Genomic DNA, 17,957 nt, shown 5'->3' on the forward strand with positions numbered 1-17,957 from the left:
AAAAAAGGATTATAAAGGAAAAAAAAGTTGCCCACAGGCATGTATAATTAATTTATTTTAACTGGTCATTGTCAAAAAAAAAAAAAAAAATTAGTAATTAAAATTAGTATGGTCCGTTTTTCTGAAAGAGACAAAATGTTCTCTTCTAAATGTTAGTTTAGTCAACTTTTAGTACACAAGCGTGGACCACTTCTGGTTTCAATTGATTTTTAATAACATTAACTAGCCTGCAAGGCATCTTAAACCCAAGCTTAGCCTGGTGACTTTGTCTTCTGCCATGCCCAACCCAACCTAACCCAACCCAGCCCTTCCCAGCCCTACAGCCGGACCCAAGAGCTCAGCCAGATCTGGTTTCATCCTCAGCACGCAGGGAGGTTATAAGAGAGGCTGGAGAAGAAGATCACACGCACATAGAAAGAGAAGGAAAAGAAGAGATGAATAGCTGACCGTGAGTGAGTTGCAGTCAGGAAGCTACTCATCTTTTGATTGAACGTTCTCAGCATACTGTGATTGCACCCAGACTCTCCCGGGCTTCAAAGAGGGGAGGGGGCCCTGCCGGCCATGATTGCAGCTCGCAGTAGTTCGGTTGGTCGAGGGGGCCCTGAGGAGCCCTCCAGGCACCGTAGACAGTCAGCTGCTTCTCTGGCAGGGCACCGTGGCCACCGCAACTCTCAAGAGAGCAATCGTGATAGCCATGCTCAGCACCAGCAGGGGGCGCTGCTGCGGGCGAGAAAAGCGTTTCTTATCAGGGAGATGGAGACCAACTGGTACTTGAAGCTGTGTGGCCGGGCCAGAGAAGATAGTGTTGCTTATGAGACTGGCATGCCTTACCGGTGAGTCCTGAAAGCAGAGTTATGTGAGCTGTTTGCTCGCAGGTGGATTTGATGTCTGAGAAAACCTTCCCACGGTGTGTTTTTGTTTGTTTAAGGCCAAAATAGTTTCAGGTATGAGATATTTATCTCTTTCCATGTGTTTGTTGATATGAATTTAATTGCAAAAACATGAACAACGAAGCTTTTTGTTGATGTGTGTTGATGCACAAGAAAATAACGAAAGTTTGTGAAAATGAAATGTGTGTTTTATTAAATTTATAGTTTTAATAATAAGGAAATGTTGGAGAAATCTTGCAGTGGGCAGTTGTTTGACATTGTAAATTAAAAACAAATAGGTCAGGGGTCTTCAGCGGGGGGCTGTGGTGGTACTATAATTATTTTTTGATCTCAATCTGTTTTTTTGTGAATAAAATGAAAATACAAAAATACAACATTAATATAATTCCCTGGCAAAAATAGTTTTGAAAAGTTAATAGACATTTATAATGTTACTACATATTTTTATTTCAAGTAAATACTGTTCCTTTGTGCTTTCTAATCATCAAAGAATCCTGTGGAAAAAATAAAAATAAAAAATCAGTTTACACAAAAATATTAAGCAGCACAACATTGTTAATAATAAGAAATGTTTCTTGCTACCTGGAAATCAGCATATTACAATGATTTCTGGAGGATCACGTGACACTGAAGACTGGAGTAATGGCTGAAGAAAAATCAGCTGTGCTATCACATTAATAAATTACATTTTAAAATATATTTTAAATTGTAATAATTTTTTCACAGTATTGCTGTTTTACTGTATTTTAGTTCAAATAAATGCCATGAGCATAGCATAATTCTTTCAAAAACATAAAACAATCCAAAAAACCCAAAACATTTGATTTGATTTTATGGACTAGTGTTTTTTTCTCTGTACCAAGAGGTCTTTGACCTGAAAAGGTTAAGGACCTTTATAATAAGTTATCCTTAGCTGTCTAATGTTTATCTGAAATTAGCATTTGATCTTCATTCTGAAAGTAAATATAAATAAACATACTAGGCAGTCAAACCAAAAATGATTCAGACACCAGATATAATTTTGGATATTTTTTTACTGGTGGGTGCAGGACATGACATTTATGTATGTGAGGATAGCAAAATAAACTGTGACATATATTACCCAAAAATTCTTCATACAGTAGACTACCAGTAAAATTGCTAAAAAAAAATTGGGACCAAAAACTATTTAGACACTGGCCATGTTTTGCTTAAGTTTTTTTTTTTCTTTTCTTTATTTTGTTAATGTGAACTTTTTACACCACAGGCTGAACAAAATTAAGCATTGCTTTGTAATTGGTGGACCCTGGACCACAAAACCAATATTAAGTCGCTGGGGTATATTTGTAGCTATAGGCAAAAATACATTGTATGGGGCAGAATTATAAATTTTTAATTTTTAATTTTTTTAATTAGGATATTAACTAAAGATCATGTTCCATGAAGATATTTAGCTAATTTCCTACCGTAAATATATCAACACTTCATTTTTGATTAGTAATATGCATTGCTAAGGATTTCATTTGGACAACTTTAAGGCGATTTTCTCAATATTTTGATTTTTTTGCACCCTCAGATTTTAGATTTCAGTTAAATATTGTCCTGTCCTAACAAACAGTACATCAATGGAAAGTATTATGTATTCAGCTTTCAGATGGTGTATAAATCTCAATTTAACTTAAATTTACACTTAGGTGTGTTAATTGTGGTCCAGGGTCACAATTGGTATTATTTAATTGTGAACTTAAATTTAAACTATTCAACCTAATTCATTACATACCCCTCTATTAAAGTTATCTGACATTATCAAGATGAATTAGTTCTGACACAGTTTAACTCTGAGTTCTTGTCATATTTTATTATCATTTTCTAGAAAATGCAAACATTAAGCCATTTCACAGGCTCTACTTAATTCACATTTTGACACCGTAATCCTCGCTAATTCAGGCCTTTGACCCTAAAGATCCAACATTCTCAACCTCTGTGTATACTGACATCACATATTTCCACAGGAGATGAATTCTATGTAACATCTCATAGATGTCAATAAGAGCAAATTGAGACGTTTGCACAAGTCTCCTCAAAGAAATATCATAGTCTGCAATCAAAAGTGAGAGATTTCCGTATGAACTCAAACATTTCTCATCAAATTATCTGAGCTATAACCTACTATTCACATGCACTTGATTGATTTATAGCTGTACTGTACATCATTATTGGTTTCTATTTTTATTTCTCTTAAGGAATTCAATTCATGATACAGCAGTGGCTGGTGTATTAGTTATCCCCAGCATGAAGTGTCTGAGGGAATTTTGTTTTGTGGTTCTAATTCTTCTTTGGAATCTTTGACATTATGAGTGTTCTATCACAAATCCTTTCATCCTGCCATACACTGCATGTCTCTCTTTTACCTCTTCCAGCTTCAGAAGCCTGTCCTTGAGCTGATTTTGCGTTTTATGTCTTTAAGAAAATGAAGCATGCAGAAAAGGTTAATGGAAGGGTTTAAAACTGGAGCTCCTCAGATGTAGGATGCAAGAATGCTCAGTGCCTTTTATTATATTTCTGAAAGCTGAAAACTTATCTGATGAAATTGGTTGTGAGACAGAAAAACACATGACAGACATAGAGAAGCACGGTATATTAAGCCTTACCGTGTTTATACTGTAGTTTACTACAGCTTCATATTTAGTTATGTTGGCACACAAATAAAAATAAGCTCTTTATAAGTATCTAAAATAAATTTAGTTTGCATTTATTGATGATATATTAGTGTCATTATTTTGAAACATGAAGCAAAAGACCTAGCACAGATTTTTAATTTGAATTTTTATTTGTAGTAAGAGTATTTATTCACATATTGTTTGGTTTTCCAGCAATGGGTGAAATGATGAATTGTTTTGTGTCCCCCAGTTATTAAGCCGTATTTTTCAGGAGAATGTTTGTTACTGATCTTAATTCTTAAGTTTTAATACCTGCTGGGAAAAAACAATAAAAGGCAATTAAGACAGTGAGAAAATTAAACTTTAATAGGGGAATGGAGCTGCCAAGTTTAATAGCATAGTTATTATAGTGTTGCTTTAAAGTTATTATTTTATTAATTTTTTTATTAAGTGGATGACGCATTTGACAAGACATTATTTTTAAAGTACATTTTTAGTAACAGTGGGTGTTATTCACTAACTGTGCATGAAATCTGTGTATGAATGTTTCCATGAAAAAAAAAACATGATTCACTGATAACTTTCACTCTAAAATTTATTCTAAATTCACAAAACAATGTAATTACAACTGAAACCCAACATAAACAAAAACCACATACTCTCTTGGTTAGCATGTTTGTATTAAGACATTTTACACAGATCTTTCTGTTGCAAGGATTCTCTGTATGTACAGCTGGCTAATGAGAGGTCTGTTATCTGGGTCTGTATAAAAGGTCTTTGTGTTTGAAGGATGGCACACTTGGCATTGCTCGAGGATTTTGCTGCATGTTTCTCAGGCAATAACAGTTCTTTTAGAGGGCATCATATGTGATGAAAAGCTGTTAGGATGACTCAGAAAGCCCTTATATGGAGATGGTTTGAGGATGTTTTATGCAAATAAGTAACCTTAGGCCAGTCAATTAGAATATTCCAAATTCATTAACATTACACTGTAAAATAAAAAATAAAAAATAATAATTCATTAAAAAAGTAAATTTTCTGCCGAAACATTATCCATGATTAATTTTACATTACTTTCGTTACCCCGCAAAATTCAAAACACATACAAAATCACCTGTATAAAAAGAAAATGGAAAATTCCTTAAAGGGATACTCCATCCCAAAATGAAAATTCTGTCATTAATCACTTACCCTCATGTCGTTCCAAACCTGTGAAAGCTTCGTTCGTCTTCAGAACACAAATTAAGATATTTTGGATAAAAACCGGGAGGCTTGTGACTGTCCCATAGACTGCCAAGTAAATTACACTGTTAAGGTCCAGAAAAGTATGAAAAGCATCGTCAGAACAGTCCATCTGCCATCAGTGATTCAACCGTAACATTATGAAGCGACAAGAATACTTCTCTGTGTCTCTCCACATCACCGTAGCGCCAGTTTGGAGAATATGAGCTGAACACAGGTAGCTTACGCTCTTCTGTGTCAGCCGTGTCACAAGGATACCTTTTCTATGTGTATTTACTAGGGATGTGTGAGATGTGCATTAAATATCATGCCGATCACTTTGATTTGAAAGAAAACAGCGCATCCTTGTGGCGTAGCTATTATTATATTATTAAAACAGTGAAATGCAAACTCAGAATATGATGCAAACCTGCAATAATTAAATATGTTAAATAACACATGTATCTAATCCCATTTTATTAACTAATATATGTGCTACTGACCTTTGATGATCCAGTTCAACCATACTAATAAGCAGAAATTGTGTTGAACCTTGTTCTCCTGCGTTTTACTGTACAGACGTGAATTTTCACCTTTTTAGGTTTATTCATTACACTTTTTGGTGTGAAAGGGCATTTACATTTGCTATAAATAGAACTTCTTATATTAAAAACAATTAAGCTCTGTGTTCCTGTGGGTCAGTGGTAGAGCATTGTGTTAGCAGCGCAAAAGGTTGTGGGTTCAATTCCCAGGGAACACACATACTGGTAAAAAAAATATATATATAAATAAATAAATAAAAAAAGGTATAGCCTGAATGCACTTTGGATAAAAGCGTCTGCTAAATGCATAAATGTAAATGCTCAAATTTAAAAATTAACGTAACGCATTACTTTTTACCAAACATACTGGTAAAAAAAAAAAAATGTATAGCCTGAATGCACTGAAAGGCGCTTTGGATAAAAGTGTCTGCTAAATCCATAAATGTAAATGTAAATGTACTTTCCATAAAAAAGTAACTAAGTAACATAGTTACTTTTTTAGGGAGTAACGCAATATTGTAATGCATTACTTTTAAAAGTAACTTTCCCCAACACTGGATTTAGGAGCTAGTTTTAGTGCTGAAACGCTTTGTGAAATACTAGCAAAAATGTAGGAGTCCTAAATTTAGGACTGGTACACCCATTATTTTTAAGATTTTCTCCTAAATTGGCGATTTATGAGCTACTTTTCGCCCTTGAGATGTTTTGAGAATACGGGCCCTGGGCCCGTGTGTATAAAACTTCTCAGAAATGCTCTTAAGAATAGTCTTAAGCTTTGACTTAAGTGTCAAAAAATTCTTAGTAAAAAGTATGACTTTTCTAAGAGTAGGAGACTTTTATAAAGAAGCTTAAAGCAACTTTCACTAAAGTCTAAGAATGATTCTTTAGTGTTGACTGAGGTGACACTTAAGTGCTGGGAACTAAGGACTACAATGATGTCAACACAAAATGGCTGATCTCGACCTCTGAATCAGCCAATATTGAGCTCATGTAAAGCCACAGCAGCACAACACCAATCATTTAAAGTAACTACAATAAAGTCATTCAATTAAGACAATGAAATATTGTAATATTTAAATGTATTTTTTTAAATGCTTTGCATTGTGCAAAATTATCACAAAGTATTACTGATGCTTCGTTTTCTATTGGTTTACAGTTGGAGCAATGATGTGAACACGAGTTCCATCAATGGCTCCAACAACTCCATGAAAGCCCACAATCTGCACAAAAGTGGCTTGTTTTTGCAGTATAGTCTGACAGTCACTTGGAAAGTCAATGAACTGCCATATATTAGTGGCCAAAAGTGATGTACGGCCTAGGAAATTTGACATCTTTACCCTTATTTAAAAAAAAATAAAAAGAAATAATAATTTAAAGTGCAAGATTTAATATGCATATTGCATAGTTGCTTAGAGTCAGTTGTTTTATTTGTAATAATAATGCAATGAAACGTCAAATTGTGTGGTCATAATTTTTTGGCCATGCTGTTATACAAAAAAATTATGAACACTTGCAAAAACTAGAGGACCAATGAAATATGAATAACCTGTGTTGTAGTCAATGTGCTGATATTGCCAATTTAGTGATTTTGTCACTAGATTTAGTGACTTCCAAAATCAAGATCAATTTCTTGGAGAAACTTTATCTGCATACCGAGACTATCCCATGACGTCATAAAGGCGAGTTCCCTGATCTATATAAATATAAATATAGATCAGTGAACTCACCTCCAACTGAAAGCAGTTGGCAAACTCTGGTCAGTGTTTTTTATTTATTTTTCTTCATATTTTGATGGTTTAAGTAATGTGTGGGGTCAGAGAAACTGTTGTGTTTGGTGGGGTTAGTGCCACAATATGTAAGACCCTGCTTGCTGTGTCATCACTGGTGCATTGCTGCATTTTTCCAATTTTTTCAGCCAAAAAATTTAATTGCTACTTTCATTTCTGCAGTTAGAGAATTGACTTGTAAAGGGGAAGAGGTTTATAAAATTTCTTACTTTGTCAGTTTCAAAAACAAATTGACTATCTTGAAGATCATTTTTGTTTATTTTTTTTATCTTTTTATCTTCTTATTATTTTAATATATCATATCTTCGTTGAGAAGTGTTTGTCTCCTCCTTTTTGCTGCCATCTTGCTACTCCTAACTATGTTAGGAGACCTCTCCAGCTCTCTTAAATAATTTAGGAGCTGAGACCTAGTCTTAACACTTACGAACCTTTATGAATCAGTCTTATTCTTATTTCTAGGAATAAAAGTAAAATTACGTCATTCTTAGAATTTTGACAAACTTAAAACTAAACTTTTACTCTGAGCGGTTTTATACATACGGCCACCTGATCATCCAGTGGTAAAATATTTCTCACATTTCTTCTCAACATGCATTAGTAGTAAAACATTTCTCAAATTTCTTCTCAAAGCTGTAAACGTTAAAGTACTTATAAGCTGCAAGTGTTCAGTAATAATTAGTCTCACACAGATCAGATTTAATAACAACAAGTATTGTGAGGTGTAGGGCATATATGACACCTCTTGTGGCCTTCACTACTAAAATTATTACCCTCCCAGGGGTGTCCTGATCATTAATCCATGTAGCAATGCAATTGCAGATCATTATCTTTTAATGGCAGAAAAAAAAAAAAACCTATATGAGGTCTGTTAGATACAACCCTCCCTCATTTGTGCATCTCAAGCACAGATGCTGATCATACTATGCTTTAGAAATGGAGCGGAAATGGATGCTTAAATGGGGACAACTAGGCCTGAATGGCCTTAGGTTTCTCTTTGTTGATAGACATTGCAAGCTCTCTGGAATACTTAGTTCTGACTGGTTAGTGGTTGCATTCTGTGGCCAAATGTTCGTGTAATGACAATTAAAATGTATAATTGTAAATTAATTGTAATGCTACTTTCACGTGTTTCTGCAATCTCATTCCTCTTACATGTAATTTTTATTTTTTATTTTTATTACTATTAAAAAAAATAAGTATTAAAAAAATTATAATATATTGGCCAGTAAATAATAATTGTCTAATACTAAAATAATTTTAAATAAATATAAATAATAATAATAATAATAATACATTTTAGAACATAATTATAAAATGCTATAACTGAATTTAGCAATCACAACAATAATCTATTTATAGTATGAAATGTACAATATAAAACTGGTTATTTATTTTGAGATTTGCTAAAGATTACATTTAACACAGATGGTTTTAAACCTTCTTGACTTGAAAGCCCTCTTTTTCCAACATAATATTTGTACAGTGCCTATATATAGGCTGTTTCCAGTATTACTGCTATATTTATGAATAAAATTGGTTATTTTGGGAGTATATTATAAGTATAATGTGGTATATTAAAATTAATGATATTTTAATGTTATATAACAAATATATTTAATTTAAGTATTGATTTATTATTATTTTTTTTTTTAGCTTTTTAATATATTAATAATAATCGAATTAATAAAAAAAAATTTTAGTCATCAGTGAGTCCCTTTGGAAGTTTTCTGAGGTTGTCTAATTGGCCCCCGGGCCTCAGGTTAAGAACCAAAAAAAAAAAAAAAAAACTAAAACTAGTAAATTATAATAAATTATTGTTCTGATGTATGTGCAGCCAATCCAGTCATTACTGCACAATAAACCTATTTGGGGTGGTTGAGGATTATTCCTGCTTACTGCATTTGAGTTTATGTTGTGATGGCAGAGAATGGGTTATCTGTTTTCAATCATGAACTCATGTGCTCTTGGGAAAGTCCTGCAGGTGTGAAAATTCATTGGGGTTATTTATGGGACTCCATCCGTCTCCTAAAAATAACCTTAAACAAAAGCATAACTGACAGCTACACCACCTCTGCTGACACTTCTGTAGCTGACCAGTTTTCCACAGCCTCTAATCCTGAATGCACACAGCTATCCATCAATGCTTCGTTGTGTACTTCTGTGTCTCGCCTGAATTTGTGATATGTGTATGACTTTGTCAGGCTCTGTCAGTGAGCGTGTATGGATTGCTGCCCCTCTGTGTGTGTTTGTTGGCTCGTCTCCATGGAATTCTGGCTGTGATGCTCAAGCATGCTGATATATCTAGATATGGGAAAGAAAGTCTTCATCTTATTCCCACAATTCCCTGGAACAGACATGATGTCAGAGTTGTAGTTCCAGCACTAGCCGAGGGTCAAAGGTCAACTGTAGACACAGTCTCCTGTATCTGTGGAGGCATGGAACTAGGATCAGAAAATAGTATAGGGGATGATATAGTGAGTGAGGGAGGGAGAGAAAGAGAGAGAGAGGTGGAGCGACAGAGATGGAAAGGGTGGGAGAGCAGGGGGAGGGATGGAGGGAGAGATACAGGCAGGGAAAATGTCCCAGATTCCCATGGAGTTTATTAGAGACTGAAACTAAGAGTCGATCGACTGCAGTCAGATGTGTAACTGACAAGACGCTGAACAGAGAGACAAATTCAATCAGGGGATATTTACCAGCAAAGACAAGAGCAACAGGATTCTGGGAAACTTGGCAAAAGAGGACATCCAGGTTGTTTTGTTTCTTCGAAAAGGCTGAAGAAACAGGAGAAGGTTGTTTCCTGAGGGCCTGCTTGGACTTTGTATGGACGCGAGCAGTAGAGATGTACTTGTACAAAGCCACTTGCCCTGATATCCCCACTCCAAAGCAGAAGGGTGGGCAAAAAGAGAGGGGTCAGAGCCGCTGCAGCAAGCAGAACACCGGAGGGAAACTTTATCCTCCACTCGTGTGCCTGCGTTCCAACTCTCAGGTAGAACTAAAACATCTGGAGGAGTTCCTCAACGTACACACACTCTCATTACAGGATTCTGTCCGAGCCAGGACTGGCATGGCCTACAGGTACAAACTGAGTAAAGCGCAAAGAGACGTGTACATGCACACCATTTCCATTCAGTATGTCTTTGGGATTTCATTTCTAAATTTTCTAATTCTGTGTTTGTGTTCGGTATTTCCGTTTACTTCTTGTTACTTGTCCTTCTGAATTCGAATCGTTCCTCTTTGACAGTTGTTGTTAAATGAACTTATCAAACATAAAAAGTACAGAGAGTGGGAGGAAAGAGTCTTTTAAAACTCCTGTGATGTGCTGTTCCTCTTTTCGCCCACATGTGGATGTATATTGTGTTCTCCTCTGAGTGACGTTGCCAGATCCCAAAGGAGGAGGAAGATGTTGCCATTGTTCTCATTTGCGCTCATTACCGTTCTGCACGTTTCTTATTATCTCCCACAGGGAAATCAGGAACATTGGTTGCCCCAGGTCAAAAGCTCTGATTTCTGCTGATAATTTTGTCATTTAGATTTATTCATTTAGTGTGCGCTTTTATCCAAAGAGATTTACAGAAGAAAAATGCTGCAACAAAAGCGATTCATCCTTGGAGACAATAACTTAAGATCTGCAGTGGTTTCAGAGTTCCTCAGAAAAGTATAATCATTGCTGTAGTCTGTTCTAGAAGTGACAAGGAATTGTGGGGAATGGTCAGTGAATTACAGCTGGTTGTCAACGTCAAAATGTTCCTGGCTGAGCTGGATGGGGTTAGAAAAGGCTGGAGAGCCAGTAATAAAGGATTTGCACTAGCTTTTATTAGTCTATTCATTTATTAGTGGTTTGCTTTATGGTTTTGGCTCTCCATCACAGTGTGTTCTCTGGGGTGTATTCGGGGAAGAGGTCCCCATGGGTCACGCTGCTGGAAAACCAGTGACATCATGAGGCAGTTTTGTCACACACGTGTTTCGGACAAATGGGCAATAGATAAATCATGCTGATTTGTATTGGGCTTGAAGATTGAAGTTGATCCTCTACGTAGGAAGTGGACATATGGCTAAAGTTACTGGCAATTAAGATTCTGACATAACAGGGCTGCTCTACTTTCAAATAACATATGCTGTCTTAACAGGGCTGGAGGGCATATTGGTTCAATGACAGTGTATTAGAGTGGACTGTAAACTGTCTATTGCACTCTGAACTGCATGAAGGTCATTTATCGTAACTCTCTCTCTATCTCTCTCTCTTTCTCTTTAATTTTAAAGTTCTCTCTACACACAATTAAGCATGGATACTGCTCAATGACAACAGTAAAACAAAGGAGTAAGCTTTTAAAAATAAATTCATGTTGGCCTTGTTACATTGTAATTATACATTTAAGTACTGAGTAATAATAATTAACTACATGCACTTACTATATGGTTAGGATTAGGGTTCGGCTTCGGGTTATTTGCCTGTAATTATGCATAATTTATTGTTATTTTTATAGTAAGTAGATGTAACATGTAACAAGGACACCTTAAAATAAAGTGTTACCTGGTTTCATATAAATGTTTTTTTTTTTGTTTGTTTGTTTCTTTAGACCTTGAAAACATGTATATATAAATTATTATTTTCATTTTTTATTACATTTTTTATTAATGTATTTATTTAATTTAGTTTTTTTATAGAAAACATTACATTTAAAATGTCATTTGGGGTAACAATCTAGTTAAAATGAATGTTTTTCTTACACCTTGAATATATGTAAGTGTACACCTCTTAATCATTAAAAAATTATTATTATTTTTTTTTACAAAATGTTTTTGAACAAATATTATTAATTACTATTTCATAAATATATTAAATTATTTTATGATGCACCATATGGCATTTTACAAACTGACTTACAAACTAACTTTGCCTTGTCATAAAGGCAGTGAAAAACAATAAAACAAGTTTCACAGAATATGTTTTCTAAGATATAATAATAAAAACTTCCACTGAAATTTTTACATTAGCCTCAACAAAAATATCTAAATTAATGTTTATTCAGAAATGAAAAAATGTTTATTTTATAGAAGAGGTATAGTTTAAGTTGTTAAATGTATACATTTTTATGTACCTTTGAATACAGAAATAGACAATAGACAGGAAAGAAAAAATGTGGGCCACACCCCAGTGGCTTGTGACACTGAGGGTTACATCCAGGAATGTGACCCAGGCCATGGTCTGTCAGTCAGTGACATGTTGTCATGAACTAAAACCCAATAAATCCGATGACCTCATCCTGTTGCACCGTAGCAACTGCACGTTGATGCCTGGAAACAGTTCCACAGGGAGGTCACAGTGCACTTGTAGCTTGTTATGTAACTTTGAGGCATCTCAGATCCACAACACTAACAGAAATTGAAGCATTTACAGTCTCCTATGGCTGCCAAGTGCAGTGATTTACATCCTGGTGCAATGCAAAGGCCTGTGGAAAAAAACTTTTATAGTACATAACCATAACATCTACTACATGTTGTACATTTGTGGGCCAGCGTGGTGTTGTTAGATACACTTTTATGGACAAGTAGCACTTGGTGATTAATATCTGTTTGTCAGCTGAGGGATTGCACAGCATAATATTGACTGGAAAGAATTTTAGGGCATAATCTATTTGATCTATTTTCTGTCATCGCTTTCTTTGTTCATTTATTTATGACCCTGCATCCTGCTCAGGGTACTGGGTTGTAGTTGCAGTTCAGTTGCAGTTTCTGTCTGATTTATGGTTCTGACAGGTTAGTCCAGAAGACATTTATGGTGGGATGTTGTTGTTTGTGTTTTACTACATTGTTTCATTAAATAAAGGTGACTTGTCTGGTCTTATTTTCATCAAGGAGAAAAAAAGGCTTCACCAAATACACAGGCCCTCTGTTGTGGAGGCCTATTCTGTCATTTTTAGAGTTTGGAGATCAAAATTAGATTTTCTTTGTCTTACTGTGCCTTTCCCCATAATACCTTTGCCATGTGCATACACACGTAGTGAAACAAAAGAAATCGTCTTATATAACCTCTCTGCACTCTCTCTCCGCAGGTTAAATTTCTTCCTGGTCTTGCACGTTCCTTTAAAGGAATAGTTCAACCAAAAATAGAAATCTGCTGAAAATGTATTCACCCTCAGGCCAACCAAGATGTAGATGAATTTGGTTAGCTTTACATCATTACATCATTTGCTTTCTCTGCAGTGTATGGGTGCCGTCAGAATGAGAGCTGATAAAAACATCACAATAATCAATAAGTAATCCACACAACTCCATCTTGTTAAGTGAAAAGCTGCATGTTTGTAAGAAACAAATACATTATTAAGGTGTTTTAATTAACCTTTTCTCAGGAGAAAGCAATATTATGGATAGAGGACTTGCATTTAAGCCGGAAGCAAAGATTTGAAGTAAAAAACAAAAAACGTTAATGATGGATTTGTTTATTACAAGCACACAGCTTTTTGCTTCACAAGAGGTTCATTATCTATGTAACCATCCAAAGATTTGAAAATAACTTATGCACAAAACTGGAATATTGCATAAAACATTTGCGTATAAAGCACCGTTTCCATCCAATGAGTCAAAGAGAACAAAATCGTCACTTCCTGATAAACTGCCACTAAATATCACTAAGAAAACTAGGAGAAGCCACTGAATATAATAATTTTGATAAAGTACTTGCACCTCAGAGCGAGCAGATGAAACACAATAAATACTGTCATTGCTTTCGGAGGTGGATGTTGCTGTTTGGGAACACAGTCATGTAATACAATTATGCAGAAATACTTTGACAACAGACTTTGCTCAGGCATTTCAAAATGGCCATAACAACATATAGATGCAGTGAACAAGATCCGTCTGCTGGTTAGTCAAGTTATCCTGTCTCAAAGCGCAAAGTCACATGACTTTTTCGATGCGCATGGAGAAATTTATTCAGGAAATGTGTTTCCATCATAGTTTATGCACATTTTTTCTTATCGGATAAAAAGTTGATCCTACTCAAATGTGTGCATGTTTTTTATGCGCATTTTTTAAATTCATGCGCATCTTGGCATTTTAATGCGATATACCAAAATGGGCATAAAATAGGTAGATGGAAACATAACTATTGATGAACTGGAATTTTGTGGATTATGGTGATGTTATCAGCTGTTTGAACTCTCATTCTGATGGCACCCATTCACTGCAGAGGATCCATGGGTGAGCAAGTGATGTAATGCTAAATTTCTCTACAAACTCATATACATCTTGGATGGCCTGAGGGTTATTTTTTGGGTTAACTATTCCTTTAAGACTGTTTATCACAGCCTCAGCACAAACAGCTTTAAATGGGCCAGTTTCGAAATCACCAAGAAAGTGCCAGTCACTGATCATTTATTCATCCTGGAAAGTTGATAAATGATTGAGGAATGATCACCAGGTGTCCCCATTAAATACTTAATTGCCTTCGCAATTAGATAAGGGATAAACCTGTGACACTGCGTCACACTGCGCCCCTGTGTCTCATACAGGTCTTAAGGGAGAAGCAGGGTCACATAGACACAGTAGTATCAGTCCTACCATGTTCAGACAAGACAGCTCAAACCACGTTACTGGGAGAAGCAGGGTCACATAGACACAGTAGTATCAGTCCTACCATGTTCAGACAAGACAGCTCAAACCACGCTACCATGTTCAGACAAGACAGCTCAAACCACGTTACTGGTTTAGACTGATTTCTGGATTTGGGATATTTTATGACTTGGCCTTAAAAGGTGAGGTTTGCAATTTTCCCAAACCCTCCCCCCAACATCTTCCATTGTCACAGCCAAACTCATGGCATTGGTTTGGCCAGAAGTTTACATGTCAGGCCGCTCAAGCAAACTAAAGGCAGCTGTCTGCCCCCCTCGCTGCCCAGGCAGTTATTTATTAGTTATTACTTAACTGGCAGCATTTGAAGACACCATGTAAGGGAACTGATTTCAGATTGCTTTGCAAGACACCATAATGTAACTTCTAATGATTTAAACAAATTCAAGTGAGCTTCAGAGATAACAAAGTGAATATTTAATGACTGTAGTGCTTTATTACCTGCTAGAAATTGAATAGCAAGTTGGAGTCAGTGGATTTTAATTGTACATTAATGACTTCCTCTTCGTACTGCCTGAGAAAGATTTATGGTTGTCTCTATACGTTAAAGATAAAATAATATAATGTATAATGTATACAGTTAGTAGCTTTTAAACATTATATGTATAAAAAAAACAAATACATCTGTATGTTGGCACTGATATCCTTGTGGGTAGCATGCCGACATATGGTGCAGTTGCGCTTTGGGTGTCCTGAGATCGAATCACGCCTCGTGGACCTTTCCCATTCCCACTCACTTCCTGTCATATCTATACTGTCCTGTCATAGAAAAATGCAAAAATGCCAAAAAAAGGAAAAGAAAATACATCTGTTTAGATGACTTAACATGTTGCACACAATAATGTACAGTACAGTGTGACCAGTGTAGAGTATATTTGTTTAGGTTTCTTTTATTGTTGATCAAAAACATACTGTACAGAGCGACCAGAGCAGTCTGATTCACCAACAAATTACTTTTTTTTTTTAATCATTCAAATAAATGTGTCTGTTAAATAAATAACAATTGAACTATATAGTTTGGTACATGTTGTTAATTTTTAAAATTCATATTTTTGTAATTTACAGTGGCAAAATACTGTATACATTATAACATAGCTGTTATTTGATTCTGATTCATTGCAAATTAATTAGATTCAAATCAATATCAAACTGTGAAATATAATATGTGAAACTACAGTACTATTCAAAACGTTTTTTTTGACGCAATAAATTGGTCAAAAATGACAAAAAGACCTTTATAATGGTACAAAAGATGGTAAAAAAATAAAGATGGTAAACAAAAGACATTTATAATGGTACAAAAAAAATGGTAAAAAAAAAATAAAAAAATCAAACTTTCTTTTAATTTTGAAACTTTTAGATAATCCTGCATCAAGCTTTCTGCAAAAACATTAAGCAGCTTGACTGATTTCAACATTAATAATAATGAGAAGAAAGGCTTCTTGAGCACCAAATGATTTTGGTGATCAAATAATCATGTGGGATCATGTGATATCATATAAATAAATTCCTTTTTTTTATATAAATGCTTTGGTGAGCATAAGATACTTCTTTGAAAAACTGATCAACCTCATACTTTTGAACAGTAGTGTATGAGTATTCTCGCATCCACACTGTTTAGACTGAATGAAGTGAGCAAAGGATATTGTATTAAGAATCCTTAATAACATGATTAGATAGCACTGTCTTTGTCCACTAACAATGCTGACTAGATGTTATTTAGTAGGCAATGGTGTTGGAGAAATGTCTGCTAGTGATGTGATCTTGGCATCGGGTTTTAAACACAATCAATAATGCAACCGTCAGTTTCAGATCACGTAAACCTGGCGGGTCACTCTGTGTATCTGTTTGCCTATGACTTTCCTCTCTCTCACTCTCTCTCCTGCTCCATGACTCCATGGAACTAGTGCCTTATTTACATAACCCCTGCTGTATTAACCCCAGACCAGATGCACAGACATTATGTAATTCATACCGAGGAACAGCCGATACTTAGGTTTCTCAGTTAAAGATCTCTGTTCATGGAATTTCACAATCGTCTGCTTTGTAGCTCATTACTATTGCAACATTATTAAAGCTTTCTGTCAGTGTTTTGACATTCAAACCTCAGTCAGACCAATGCAGTGTGTGATGTTTGTAAATTATTTACCAAACCGTCTGACCATCTCATGGTAATTGAGATGTTCACACACCCATGACAGTCTAAACGAGTTCACCTCAGGCAAATTGGCAAAGACAGATCCTTCACCGCAGAGACCTGGTGTCAGCATTCATTGTAAAAGTAAAATAGACTTTGGTCTGAAGAAAACAAGGGAGAAAAAAAATATTAGACCTCCCACCCCCTTTTCAACATCCATGAAAAGCAATTATTCTTCATAGAGACTCATTAGAAGTTGTCTTAATGAGCAGATGGATATTGATGGAGGCATAGGCTGTAACAGTATCCTTTCTAGCTGGGTGGTGATGGCTCTGTGTAGGTGTGTGTTATGGCAAGCACTGCGGTGGGTAAACGAGCTCAAATAAGAGTGTAGACAAAACTGATTATACTCTTGTTCACCAAGAGGGGGCCCTATAACTCTTAGTAGTCAAGCTTTATTTGATAGTTGTTGTACTCTGTTGCTGTGTACATTAGTGTGGGGTTTTATAATCAAATTGAGAATGCACCTCATCAAACTGTTAGAAATTACATTTTGGTGCACTAAATATATTATTATTTGTATTGGAAGTTGTACAGATACATTTTTCTCTGTTCAAAATTTTTGGGTGGGTAAGACTGTTTTTGAAAGAAGCCACTATGCTTACCGAGGCTGTTTTTTTATTTAATTAAAAAAAAAACAGTGAAAACAGAATTATTTTAAAGGACTGTTGTGAAATAACTGTTTGCTAATTTAATGTATTTTAAAATGTCATTTATTCCAGTGATGGAAAAGCTAAATTTTCAGCAGCCATTGGTCAAGTCTTTAAAGTCAAATGATCATTCAGAAATCATTCTGATATGATGATTTGGTGCTTGAGAAATATTTCTTCTTATAAGCAATGTTGAAAACAGTTGTGCTGCGTAATATTTTTGTTCAAAATGTTTTTTTTTTTTTTCAGGATTCTTTGATAAACAGAAAGTTACAAATAACAGCATTTGTAGCATTTATCTTAAGTAGTTATTTTATCATGCATGTCTTCACTGTCACTTTTGATTAATTTAATGCATTTTTGTTGAATGAAAGTAGTAACTTCTTTAAAAAAAATGTT

At 35.1% G+C, this 17,957-nt stretch overlaps 1 protein-coding gene across 2 annotated transcripts in view; it reads left to right on the forward strand.

The window, feature by feature from the left end:
• Positions 1 to 17,957, forward strand: part of kcnab1a (potassium voltage-gated channel subfamily A regulatory beta subunit 1a) — a 144,490-nt gene that overhangs the window by 9,825 nt on the left and 116,708 nt on the right. Inside the window, exon 1 of one of the 2 annotated variants that reach the window (XM_042743816.1) lies at positions 9,639 to 10,157. The exons of the other annotated variant lie outside the window; for it this stretch is intronic. Within the exon in view, the coding sequence (XP_042599750.1) occupies positions 9,922 to 10,157 (236 nt within the window). The 5' untranslated portion in view covers positions 9,639 to 9,921. Of the gene's footprint in view, positions 1 to 9,638; positions 10,158 to 17,957 lie in introns of those variants that run through there. 2 annotated transcript variants of the gene reach the window in all.

Source organism: Cyprinus carpio, chromosome B18 (genome assembly GCF_018340385.1).
Source record: "Cyprinus carpio isolate SPL01 chromosome B18, ASM1834038v1, whole genome shotgun sequence".
Taxonomy (NCBI): Eukaryota; Metazoa; Chordata; class Actinopteri; order Cypriniformes; family Cyprinidae; genus Cyprinus; species Cyprinus carpio.